The sequence below is a fragment of the Camelina sativa genome, chromosome 18, assembly GCF_030686135.1.
Source record: "Camelina sativa cultivar CO46 ecotype springtype chromosome 18, ASM3068613v1".
NCBI lineage: Eukaryota > Viridiplantae > Streptophyta > Magnoliopsida > Brassicales > Brassicaceae > Camelina > Camelina sativa.
In genome coordinates, this window is record NC_141897.1 from 14,864,176 (window position 1) to 14,876,525 (window position 12,350).

The 12,350-nt window shown below is 34.0% G+C and overlaps 3 protein-coding genes across 3 annotated transcripts; all 3 read left to right on the plus strand.

Moving 5' to 3' along the window:
* Positions 1–845: 845 nt before the first annotated feature.
* LOC104761157 (protein CLAVATA3 INSENSITIVE RECEPTOR KINASE 6-like) lies at positions 846–4,153 on the plus strand. The gene is made up of 4 exons (XM_010484191.3): positions 846–1,519; positions 2,142–2,402; positions 2,507–3,370; positions 3,449–4,153. Exons 1-4 carry the CDS (start codon positions 1,078–1,080, stop codon positions 3,928–3,930), a joined length of 2,049 nt encoding a protein of 682 aa, XP_010482493.1. The 5' UTR covers positions 846–1,077; the 3' UTR covers positions 3,931–4,153.
* Positions 4,154–8,187: 4,034 nt separating this feature from the next.
* Positions 8,188–10,402, plus strand: LOC104761158 (hypersensitive-induced response protein 4-like). Its single transcript, XM_087498224.1, has 6 exons — positions 8,188–8,234; positions 8,280–8,644; positions 8,765–8,885; positions 8,967–9,058; positions 9,512–9,608; positions 9,778–10,402. The coding sequence occupies exons 2-6, from the start codon at positions 8,450–8,452 to the stop codon at positions 10,146–10,148; spliced, it is 876 nt and encodes a 291-aa protein (XP_087354350.1). The 5' UTR covers positions 8,188–8,234; positions 8,280–8,449; the 3' UTR covers positions 10,149–10,402.
* A 735-nt stretch (positions 10,403–11,137) lies between these two features.
* Positions 11,138–12,097, plus strand: LOC109130536 (uncharacterized). Its single transcript, XM_019240176.2, has one exon. It carries the CDS (start codon positions 11,276–11,278, stop codon positions 11,936–11,938), a length of 663 nt encoding a protein of 220 aa, XP_019095721.1. The 5' UTR covers positions 11,138–11,275; the 3' UTR covers positions 11,939–12,097.
* Positions 12,098–12,350: the final 253 nt, after the last annotated feature.

Below are 12,350 nucleotides of genomic sequence, written 5' to 3' on the forward strand. Positions count from 1 at the left end.
GTTTTTTTTGTCAGTAATGGCATTAGTTTCTAAAACAGAAAACAATAGTACATTACAGTTTGTACATAAAAAATCAGATCCTTGAGCATTTATAAATCTTTCCTTTAATTATACTAGTGTTTAAAATAATTTATAGTTCGAAAAATGGGGACTTGTTTTTATTAAGGGATGAATGAACTATGATTGAAATTTGAAAGTAAGAAAATCGGGACCAAAAAATCAGAAACCAAATTTTAGACCCATATATTTATTTTCTATAATCAAAATTTATCACAACTCTGACAAGAAAAAGGTTTTTGGTAATTAATAAATACAATGATTAGATTTTTCAATCAGATCACATATATTGTTTCTTCTACCGTCAATAATCCGAATTATATCAACAATTAATTTACAATTATATTTTCAATAAAAAATTAATAAATTATCTTAAACACAATGACGTTTGAATGAAAATACTTATGAGTACTTTAGCCTTGATAGTATTAGATTAGTGATAGAAGAAATATTTTTTTTCGTTTTGACCAAAAAAAAATTTGTTTAGCTACCAGAAAAAAAATGGAAAACAAACTTTAGTTAAAGAGTGTACTAAATATTACAGAATTTGAATTTGTCCCAAAGAAAAACAGAAATAGAATTTGAAATATACATAAACCAAAAAAAAGAAAACAAATAGAACATGCATGCCTTCGTCAGAGTGGACCAAGGTGAACGGAAAAAAAGATATCATACAAACTAACTTACCATAACTAAAAACATTCTAAAGAGATCCAACGGTTCATATCAATAAAAACAAGATCTGACGATCAGCTTTAATCTATCTCTGGATCTTTAAAAACAAGAACACAAACACTCCTTTTTTTAACTCTTTTGTCTGAATGGAAACAAAAGCATGCGACATCTCTGTGTCTTTATCATCTCTCTCCTCTCCTTGAAAAACTGAAACTTTAAAAGCCAGCGATGAAAGAGAAGAGATAAAAAAAAAAAGTTTAATTCTTTCTCATCTCCCTTTAAGCTTCTTCAAGCTTCATCAACATACTCTCGAGCTCAAAACTAAACCCTAGAAAGAAGACAAAAATGACGGCGACACAAATGCTGCTTCATCTTCTTCTCCTCCCACTTCTCTGCGTTTACTTCAGTAACCTAATCGGAGCAGAGCCCAACACCGACGAGTTACAGACACTGATGGAGGTCAAAACAGAGCTTGACCCAGAAGACAAACACTTAGCTTCATGGAGCATTCGTGGAGATCTGTGTAAAGACTTTGAAGGCGTTGGTTGTGATTGGAAAGGACAAGTTTCTAACATTTCTCTACAAGGGAAAGGCTTGTCTGGTAAAATCTCTCCGAACATTGCAAAGCTTAAACATTTGACGGGTTTGTTCTTGCATTACAATGCTCTTGTCGGAGATATCCCTAGAGAACTTGGTAACTTGTCGGAGCTTACGGATCTTTATCTTAATGTTAATAATCTCTCTGGTGAGATTCCTCCAAACTTCGGGAAGATGCAAGGCTTGCAAGGTTAGTCTTTTTTTAATTTAACTTTAACCTTAATCATCGATTAAAATTAAAACCTATAGTACTATTTAGCAATGTCAGATCTTTGGTTTGTGCAAAGTACTTGTTCCAAGATTAATCAAGGTTCAATTGAGATTTGAAATCTAGAAATCCGAGCTCCATGTTTTAGGGGTTTTTAGTTACTTCACTATTTCTGATAAGTATTGAATAAGTTTTGAAATGGTAGATGGACTTTAATGCTTTTTTATGATCTGTCTTCGAAAACGTCATTGTCATGTCTTTTTGATAGGATTCTTCTTCTTGTAATTTTCCTCTAATGAAGAATAGTCAATAAATTTATTGCTAACTTTAAAAGATGCAAACTTCGAATTGGAACCATTATTTGCTTACTGGTCCCAACATAACATGGCCTTGAATTGAAGATACTTGTACTTCTCTTGATTTAATCATTGTTCAATAAGATCATTGATTCAGTTACTCCAAAAAGCTTTAAATTTGAGTTTGAATTAGTAGTAGGACCAAAATTCTAATTCTAGAAATCAATTCTAAGTTAACGGATGTAGAAAGTAAGACAAAACTATGTTTCTGGTATTGCTAAGCTGATATGGTCTCTATTGTTGTGTAGTTTTGCAGCTCTGTTACAACAATTTGACAGGAAGCATTCCAAGGGAGCTTGGTTCACTGAGCAAGCTCAGTGTTCTTGCTCTTCAATCTAACAAACTCACGGGAGCTATACCCGCGAGTTTAGGGGATTTAAGTGCTCTAGAGCGGCTAGATTTGAGCTACAATCACTTGTTTGGTTCTGTACCAGGCAAGTTAGCTAACCCTCCTCTGCTACGAGTTCTCGACATCCGCAACAACTCTCTCACTGGCAATGTACCTCCTGGTAAGACAACTGATTCCCTCATTCGTTATGTATATGTTAAGACTTATTTTATTTGTGTAGTGTTTCTCATTGTGGTTTATGTTTTCTTTGCACCAATTTGACAGTACTGAAGAGACTTAATGAAGGTTTTGCTTTTGATAACAACTTGGGGTTATGTGGAGTCGAGTTCCCCTCTTTGAAATCTTGCAATGGCACAGCTCATGTTGGAGCCAAGCCATTCGGTGCAACTGTGACCGATGTTCCATCCCGAGATATACCACAATCAGCTACTCTCCGGTTACCTTGTAATGGAACAAACTGTAATGCTCCTCCAAAATCTCACCAAGGTGCAATCCTTATTGGTTTGGTTGTCACGACCATTGCCTTGTCTGCTGTTAGCATCCTCTTGTTCACGCATTATCGTAGACGCAAACAGAAGCTTTCAACCGCTTATGAAATGTCGGACACCAGGCCCAACAACTCCGTAAGAGGAGGCTTTAGGAAGAACAGTGGTTCTCCATTAGCTAGTCTTGAATATACCCATGGTTGGGATCCACTTTCAGACAATAGGAACCTCAGTGTCTTTGCTCAAGAAGTTATCCAGAGCTTTAGATTCAACCTAGAAGAGGTTGAAACCGCTACACAGTATTTCTCAGAAGTGAATTTGCTTGGCAAAAGCAACTTCTCCGCGACTTACAAAGGAATCTTGAGAGATGGTTCTGCTGTAGCGATCAAACGGTTTAGTAAAACCAGTTGCAAATCCGAAGAACCTGAGTTCTTGAAAGGACTCACCATGTTGACGTCTCTGAAACATGAAAACTTGGCAAGACTTAGAGGTTTCTGCTGTTCAAGAGGCCGTGGAGAATGCTTTATCATCTATGATTTTGCTCCAAATGGAAACCTACTGAGCTATCTTGATCTCAAAGATGGTGATACACATGTTCTTGATTGGTCCACAAGAGTATCCATCGCCAAAGGCATCGCAAAGGGTAAGGCAATTACTTAGTGTTCTTGATTCCCTCCACTTGATTTTATTGTTTGTTTATGCGTTTGATGTTTGTGTTTAGGGATTGCTTATCTACATTCATACAAAGGAAGCAAACCCGCATTAGTTCATCAAAACATCTCAGCGGAGAAGGTCCTAATCGACCAACGATACAATCCACTGCTCTCAAACTCAGGTCTCCACACGCTTCTGACAAACGACATTGTTTTCTCTGCACTCAAAGACAGTGCAGCAATGGGCTATCTCGCTCCAGAATACACCACAACAGGACGTTTCACCGAGAAAACCGATGTCTACGCTTTCGGAGTTCTTGTGTTTCAGATCATCTCCGGGAAACAGAAGGTTAGGCATCTTGTAAAGCTTGGAACTGAAGCTTGTAGGTTCAATGATTACATCGATCCAAATCTTCAAGGAAGGTTCTTTGAATACGAAGCCACAAAGCTAGCTAGAATCGCGTGGCTATGCACTCATGAATCTCCCATTGAAAGACCATCCGTAGAAGCTGTTGTTCATGAGCTCGGGAACTGTAGTAGCTGTCTCTGAGAATTCTCTTTGAGGCCAGTTTGTGATGTACCTTAGGAATCAAGGAAGGGTTTGTTAGTCACCTTTTCTTGTTGTTTAGGGTTAAGAAAATGTGTTTGTTCCCTTTCCCAGTGACGTTTAAAACTGTTCGATGTGTTGTACTTCTTGTTGGTATGATTTGTTCTGGTAAGCTCTTAGAAGAAGACAATTACATTAACTTCAAAAAGGATCAGTAGATTGAAAATAATTATGGGTACTTCGTGTTATAAACTCCTTAATAACTTATAACTCCTTCCACATTTCAAAATCTAATTACAGTATTGTCATAATAAATAAAACTCAAACGATGCTTACCAAAAAAAAAAAAAAAAAAAAAAACTCAAAAGTATGGGTTCAGAGGAAAAAAACGGAAACCAATGGGCTAAATTCGTCCAGCAAAAGTTCTTAAAATTACATTACATATTCACCCCAATCTTTCTAACATTTGATAAGTGATATATATTGATGATGGTTTGACTCATAGTTATAAAAAGTTTGATATATATTGATCGATGGTTGACTCATAGTTATAATAACTTTGATATATATATATTGATCGATGGTTTGACTCATACTTATAATAACTTTGTCAATCTTATTATATAAAGTTGGGTTTTGAAAGTTAGTCGTTAACAAAATTTTGACATGTGTCAAGTTATCAGTTTGAAATTTTGACATGTGTAAATATTTAATAGGAAGAATTTGATTACAACAAAAATAAAATATTTTGGAAAAGCAAATTTTTTTAAAATAATTATAAGGAGGTTATATATATATATATATTTCATAAAATTCGAAATTATAATATTATTTACTTATTTTAAATTTTAAGTGATAATTCTTAAAAAAAATAGAAACAAGGATTAAGGAAAATATACTTTTAATTATTTATTCTAAATTTTGTACTCACTTATATATAATCAAAGATCGCCTCATATTTAAACAATTTATTCAAAAACATTGCTTTCAACTTTGTTTAATTGAGAATATATTTTAATGGAAAGGTAATTTTTCTTATTTTCTTAAACCAAAATTTTCTATTACTTTCTCCTATTTCAGTTGGGAATAAGTAAGATTAATATGTTAAGTAAGATTAATAAGATTAATATATGAGTCTTCTTTTTCTAATACTGTATTTTAAAATTTATTGGAGTATTTTTAGATTGTTTTAATTTGTATTTTAATCTTTGAATGATTTGAGATTCATATATTAGCATGCTTATAATTCTCTATTGTTTCTTTACTTATGCCCAATTTTTTTTTTCAATTTCTCAACCTTGATTGGTTGGTCATAAACCCTTTTTTTTTTTACAAACATAATTGTTACCATTATTCATTCAATCCCAAAGGGAGATAAAGAATAGAAGCTCATCAACCTAATGAATTGATAAAATAGGCTAATCAAACACAAGCGTACAACAAACATAGATAGATAGATTGGAAAAAATAGATCGTTGTTGATAGATCCATAGGAGCTCAAAGACTCTGACACCCTGGTTTGCGGAAATGTTTAAAAGAATTGATTTAGCCACATACGTCACCAAAATGCATTTATTTTTTCAGTCAAGGGTCTTGAGAGAACTTCATGATGGGTGACCTTTCTGGAAGTGATTGTCGAAATTGTGCGAGTGAGGACAAAACACAAGAAAATATCATTTGCTGATTTGTAAGGTCGGTAATCAAGTTTTTTAAAGACTTCCAGACGTAACAAACCGGCCATCGAATATGGGTTGGTCCACAAGCCGGGAATAGATGTCAAGTGGGCCCATGGACTGAGAGTAGACATGGGCTCACTAAACAATGTGGGGGTTGAAGCGTTACAGAGACAGATGCTACATCATGGTGTGTCAAAGACACTTCCACGAATACATTGAGAAATTTAGCATTAGTTACTATCAAAAGATTTTGTGACGATTGAAAAGGGTTTTGACATTTAGCGGTCGTCGGAGCAAGCTATTTTGAGATAGCAAAAAGACGTGAACATTTTATCTCTACACAGGATGAGGGCAGAGCCGAGGTTCTCTCTATGGTGGAGAAGGTTGGACACAAGGTTATCTACCCAACAGAGGAAGGTGGAGGAGGTTGGACGCAACGTTATCTTTCCAAGGGAGGAAGACGGAGCCAAGGTTCTCTCCATGATGGAAGAAGTTGGACGCAAGGTTCTCTCCATAAGGGATGAAGGTGCAGCCAAGGTTTTTTCCATGGCAGTCATACATTATTGTGATGATACATCATTGATTAGTATATTATGTTATCTATAAACACATTAAGCCAACTATTTTACTTTCACTTTGGCATAATTACTATCACGAATACATTCGGAAATTTAACATTAATTACTATCAAAAGATTTTTTGTGAAGTTAGAAAATTGTTTTTATTTTAATTGGTTGTCGGAACAAGCCATTTTGAAATAGCAAAAAGACGTGAACATATTTTCTCCACATAGGAGGAGGGCAGAGCCGAGGTTCTCCCTATGATAGAGAAGGTTGGACGCAAAGTTATCTCCACAAGGGAGGAAGGTGGAGGAGATTGGACGCAAGATTATCTCTCTAAGGGAGAAAGGCGGAGCCAAAGTTCTCTCCATGGTGGAGGAGGTTGGACGCAAGGTTCTCTCCATAAGGGATGAAGGCAGAGCCGATGTTTTCTCCATGGTGGTCATACATTATTGTGATGATACATCATTGATTAGTATATTATGTACTATATCTTTTATTCAAAATGTTTTTTGAGCCAACAAATTTAGTAATTAAAAAAGTATGCAGAAGTGAAAGTAATACATTTGGCTTAATGTGTTTATATAGAGAGTTTCTAGATGGTGATAAAGAATATTTTTGTAACATACAAGAGTACATTTAAGTATAAAAAATATATTTTTAATAGTAACATACATAAAAGATTTGTAAATGGAAATCAGTGTATTATAACAAAAGTAAAATTTATATATAACATACAACAAATTTTTTAATAAATTTAATTTCATTTATAAAACTTTAAACCCGCACATCGGGCGGATCCTCGTCTAGTTGTCATACAAAGGTGCGTATATGTATGTCCTCCATAGTATGAGTCAGGCCAATACACTTAAACTCTACTCCAAAGTTTTCTCTAATCCTCTAATTGGAAAACAAAAAATTTGTTAGGAACATATTAAACTATAAAATTAATTTAACAAAAAATAGATTTTTTTTTGTCGTTGGATATTTCTCTTTTTGTAAGATAAACTTTAACATTTTTAAGTTTAAAAATTTATACTTTAGAAATATGCAAAACATTATAACTTCATGTGATTTTACAAAAAAATACATGTTAAAAAACTTTAAAATACATGAAAAACACACAGATTTTAAAAAATATTAGCATTATAATGATAAAAAAAAATATGAAATACTGCACAAAATATGAAATCATTTTGTTGGGTCGATGAAGAAGCTTATTATCTATATATCAATGGAGTATTACCAAAAGTTAAAAAAATTAAAAAATTCCCAATTTTTATATCAACCCAACCTAAAATTTTAGTATCAACAGTAATTATTATTTTTTAATTTTTTTATTTGTGTCGTCAAGGTATTCTCGTCGATAAAGACTCCACTAGATACTCTATCCAATATGACATATTGTAGAAATCTTGATGCATATACATAAAAGAAAATATCAAATATTACGACTAGTAAGATTTTTCTACACATATTTAAATATTTTATCCATTTAAGTTTAATTATTCTGAATATTTAAAGTTTAAAGTGTTTATAATAATATCGTTTAGTGATGATTATATTAAGCATCCTTTTGAGAGTGAGGTTACGTTCTAACTGTGCTCACCAATGCGATAAAAAATGCTTAGAAAATAATCTGAAAACGTTGGGTTATTAAAAAAAAAAGTGTGTATAATATTTATATGTATATTATAATTGATGGGTAGTTAAAATAAAAAAAAACCTGTAATATTTAGATTTATTTTCAGTGTTATTATGATTAATTTTCCAACTAGTTACTGGAAATATAAATAAAAAGTGATTCAATTAGGTTAACAAACTCTAGGGTACATTTTTTATTTTTGATATTGAGAATGACTCAATATCAAATTCATAAAGTCACAAATTGGATCTAGATCTCTGGATACAAAATTATAAAGTCAATGAATTTTACATCTGTGAATCCGTTATATAAAAAATAAAAATAAAATAATTTTAAATATATATATATATATATATTTTTGGCAACAACATAAAAGATTGGCTCTAAGAGAGAAAATATCAAATTTACACAAATACTTTTTCCTTGGTCAAAAAAGGATTATACGAAAATATCTAAAGAAGGAAGAAATAGGTGACGTGGACATTGTATAGCTTCACTAATCCTAACCGTCCAAGTTCTCCTAAACCGCTTGATCGGACGGTGTCTAAATAAAAGACTTTGATCACAAACGAGACTTGTTCTTCTTCTTCTTCTTCTTCTTATTCTTGAAAAGCTTTTTTTGTTTTGAGTGACGCGTAGAGATGGGGAACACGTATTGTATCCTCGGTGGTTGTATTGATCAAGCGAGCGTTGGTGTGGTTGAACGTTGGGGTCGATTCGAGCATATAGCTGAGCCAGGTTGTCATTTCTTTAACCCTCTCGCTGGTCAATGGCTCGCCGGAGTTTTATCTACCAGGATCAACTCTCTTGATGTCAAGATTGAAACCAAAACTAAGGTTTTGTGAATTGTGATCACTTACTTTTGTTTTGATCTTTGGTAATTTTGGGTTTGTTATGTATTATTATTGTAAAAATTTCATGTTGAATTAGGTTTGTGTTTTTGGTTGTTGTTGTAGGATAATGTGTTTGTGCAGCTGGTTTGTTCGATTCAGTACCGTGTAGTGAAAGCTAGTGCTGATGATGCCTTTTATGAGCTTCAAAACCCTAGAGAGCAGATCCAAGCTTATGTCTTTGATGGTACTTTTTTTTCTACTTCTCTGTAAAGATTTGGTTTTTGTTTTTGATTCTTGATTTGTATGTTTGTTTTTTGAATCATAGTGGTTAGAGCTTTGGTCCCAATGATGACGCTAGATGCTCTTTTTGAACAAAAGGGTGAAGTTGCCAAGTCTGTTCTTGAGGAGCTTGAGAAGGTATAACTCGTTGTTTCTTTAATTATCTCATTCATTTGTGTATGTTTAGAGACTCTTTGCTCATAAAAAGATAGAAGAATATCAGTTTGTGAGATTATTGATGTTTTTATCGTGATCCTGCATTTACTGAGCCTAATGGATGAATCTGAGCCTTGAGTAAGTGCTATTCATGTAGACATGTTTTAGTCTTTTAGTTACAAGATTTGATGTATATTTGGTTCTGTTTGAGACTCTTTGTTCATGGTAATATAGGTATCAGTTGTGTGAGATTCTTGATGTTTTGTCGTGATCCTGCATTTGAGCTAATCAGTGGGTGAATTTTGAGCCTTATAAAGTGTTATCATTGATATGTGTGTATTGCATAGAGAAAACTAGAAGAATAATAACAAATATGCCTACTTTTGGGACTGGTGAAGAGTTCTGTAATGGTCATGATTGGAATTTTTTCTGCAGGTGATGGGTGCTTATGGATACAGCATTGAGCACATTCTAATGGTTGACATCCTTCCTGATCCTTCTGTGCGCAAGGCAATGAACGAAATCAATGCAGGTAAAATTTAGACCTTCTCCGGGGAAAATGTTTCCGCTACACATTGAAGCAGAAACATTTATACTTTATATTATTATAGGACTCTCTGTTAGTATGCTTTGTCAATACTTCATGGGATGTTAGGACTCTCTGTTATACTTTATTTTGTTTCTCAAATACTTAAATGCAGCCCAAAGGCTCCAGCTCGCGAGTGTTTACAAAGGAGAAGCAGAGAAGATTCTCCAAGTGAAGAGAGCTGAAGCAGAAGCCGAAGCCAAATACTTAGGCGGTGTGGGAGTGGCTAGACAGAGGCAAGCAATCACAGACGGATTGAGGGAGAACATATTGAACTTCTCTGACAAAGTAGAAGGCACATCAGCCAAAGAAGTGATGGACTTGATCATGATCACACAGTACTTTGACACTATAAGAGACCTTGGAAACTCGTCAAAGAACACAACAGTGTTTCTTCCTCACGGTCCAGGACATGTGAGGGACATCAGTGACCAGATACGCAATGGTATGATGGAGGCGGCTAGTGCTCAGGTTAGCGAAGTCTAAAGGAAGATTCACTTTGAGGTTGTGAATTGAGTTTGTTTCTTTGGCTTTCTCAGATTATGGTTTAATTTATGTTATACCAGTGTGAATTTGTTGGATTTTGCCTCTCTTTATGTTTTTTATGGTGGTATTATTGTTATTACAGTATATATAATAACCCAAAGTACTTGAACTCTTACGAAGAGGAACATAAGAAAGTTGAGCCGACGGGAGCCATATGTGGGTTTTAATTATTTGTGTTTTTCTTGTTTGAGTCATTCTCGTTCTTATACCTGACCACAAAAGAATTATTAGTTGTTCATTCGGGGGATCTTACATACATCCCCATCGAAAGATTGGATCAAAGCTGGAACTCTTTAAGAAATCATAGGGATAATTAACTTGTTGATCTTGAATCACTTTCTTGTGGATGTTAATGTTTTATGGATTAGAGTAGATTCTTTCTAACTGAATCTCGAACCGGTTCTTATATTTGATGAACGCAATCCAAACTCATTTCGAGAAAATGAAAGATGCAAGCCTCTTGTTGAGTTTGGATTTAAATATCTATGTTACATCAAATAGATCATCATTAATACATCCTTTTTCGCATTCTTAAATCATAATTTTTTTCCCCAAAAGTGTGTATATTAAGAATTTTTATCCTTACTATCATTTAATATTTTAATCTAAAATAGTCCAACCAACCATAGAAATTAGAAAATACTGTGGATTACATGTTCACATATCACAATCATGCTTTGATATTAGAGACCCATGTGTCTTATTTTTCAGTATATTTTATTTATAATGTAGTAATTATAAATACTTGAATTAAGAAAGAGTGAAAGACCCATGTGTTATAAAAGAATTATACATAGTTGTTAAGAGGACTTGGATACTTATGTACAACTTAGCTGGCAAGGAGTTGATATTAATCACTTGTTTGAAATTTGTCATTAAACAATCAGATTCCAACAACTTTATTCAGCAGTCTTTGTCATCATCGAACTTCTCTTAGAAGTCTCTCCTCCTCCATTTATACCTCTTTTCAACCCGTCTCTTTCGCACAAACCACCTTTCTTCTTCTTCTTCTTCTTCTTTCTCAATTTCTCTCAATCTCTCTCTTTTTTTTTCCTTGATTAAAGAAGATGATAGATTCAGTTATGGAGCTTGTCAACAAGACTACTTCCAATTCTTTATTCATGTTCCTTTTCTGCAACTTCATCATCATCTTGATCCTCATGGGCAACTATAAACCGGGTTCTCAAGACAAATCAAATCCCGGTTCCCTGATGTTCTCTGACTCGGTTCTCTCTTCCAAGCCCGGTTTTGAAAATTTCATGTTGAAATCTGAGTTGAATGTGTCTCCCAAACCCGGTATTGAAACACCGGTTCTCTCTTCCAAGCCCGGTTTTGAAAATTCCGTGTTGAAATCTGAGTCGAATGTCTCTCCCAAACCCGGTTATGAGAAATCCGGTTTGATCTCTGGGCCGGTTCCCTCTTACAAACCCAGTTTTCAAATATCCGTTTTGGTACCTAAGTCGAATCTTATCTCTAAGCCCGGTTTACAAGAGCCAGGGCTGATACCTAAGTCAACTCTTTCCTCCAAACCAGCCGGTTCTGAGCAATCGTTAACGTCAAAACCCGGTTTAGGTTTATCGGAGAAGGACGAGAAAGGGAGCTTAGTAGTAGAAGAAGAGAATGAGAGCGAAATGGAGGTTGTGCTTCGAAGACGAGTTGAAGAATTTATTCGTAAAGTTAATACTCAATGGAAATCAGAGAACACTAAGACTAATTATCTCTTACATTAATCAGTGTTTTTGTTTATACTTAATGAGAAAAAAAAAAGATATGCTCTACATACTGAAAGGGGAAAAAGCTTAAGTAAGTCCATATTAATGACTAAGTAAAGACATAGAGTAATTGTAATTCCCTTCTTATAAATTAAGTTAGCTAACCTTTTATCGAAACCAGCTTAAATCAAATCATTCCTAATTTTTCTTATTGTTAAAAGAGAAGTTTTACTACTATCAAACAAAGTAACAAGCGAAACAAATGCAAAACGACACATTATAAAATCAAGTTAGAAAACATATCATATATTTTCTGATCCGATATTTCAACAAGGATTTTGTACATGTGGATTATAAAAGCCTAAAACCTCTTTGCAACCAACCAAAAAACAACATTGCACAAAACAAAAATACATAAACGACGTTAGAA

What these genes read in the sequence shown, in the direction of transcription:
- LOC104761157 (XM_010484191.3), top strand. Translation starts at nt 1,078, where the DNA reads ATGACGGCGACACAAATGCTGCTTCATCTTCTTCTCCTCCCACTTCTC. An exon ending in GAAGATGCAAGGCTTGCAAG is followed by an intron (nt 1,520 to 2,141) that starts GTTAGTCTTTTT and finishes ATTGTTGTGTAG; the next exon opens with TTTTGCAGCTCTGTTACAAC. An exon ending in CGCCAAAGGCATCGCAAAGG is followed by an intron (nt 3,371 to 3,448) that starts GTAAGGCAATTA and finishes GTTTGTGTTTAG; the next exon opens with GGATTGCTTATCTACATTCA.
- LOC104761158 (XM_087498224.1), top strand. Translation starts at nt 8,450, where the DNA reads ATGGGGAACACGTATTGTATCCTCGGTGGTTGTATTGATCAAGCGAGC. An exon ending in TTCTTGAGGAGCTTGAGAAG is followed by an intron (nt 9,059 to 9,511) that starts GTATAACTCGTT and finishes TTTTTTCTGCAG; the next exon opens with GTGATGGGTGCTTATGGATA. An exon ending in AATGAACGAAATCAATGCAG is followed by an intron (nt 9,609 to 9,777) that starts GTAAAATTTAGA and finishes ACTTAAATGCAG; the next exon opens with CCCAAAGGCTCCAGCTCGCG.
- LOC109130536 (XM_019240176.2), top strand. Translation starts at nt 11,276, where the DNA reads ATGATAGATTCAGTTATGGAGCTTGTCAACAAGACTACTTCCAATTCT.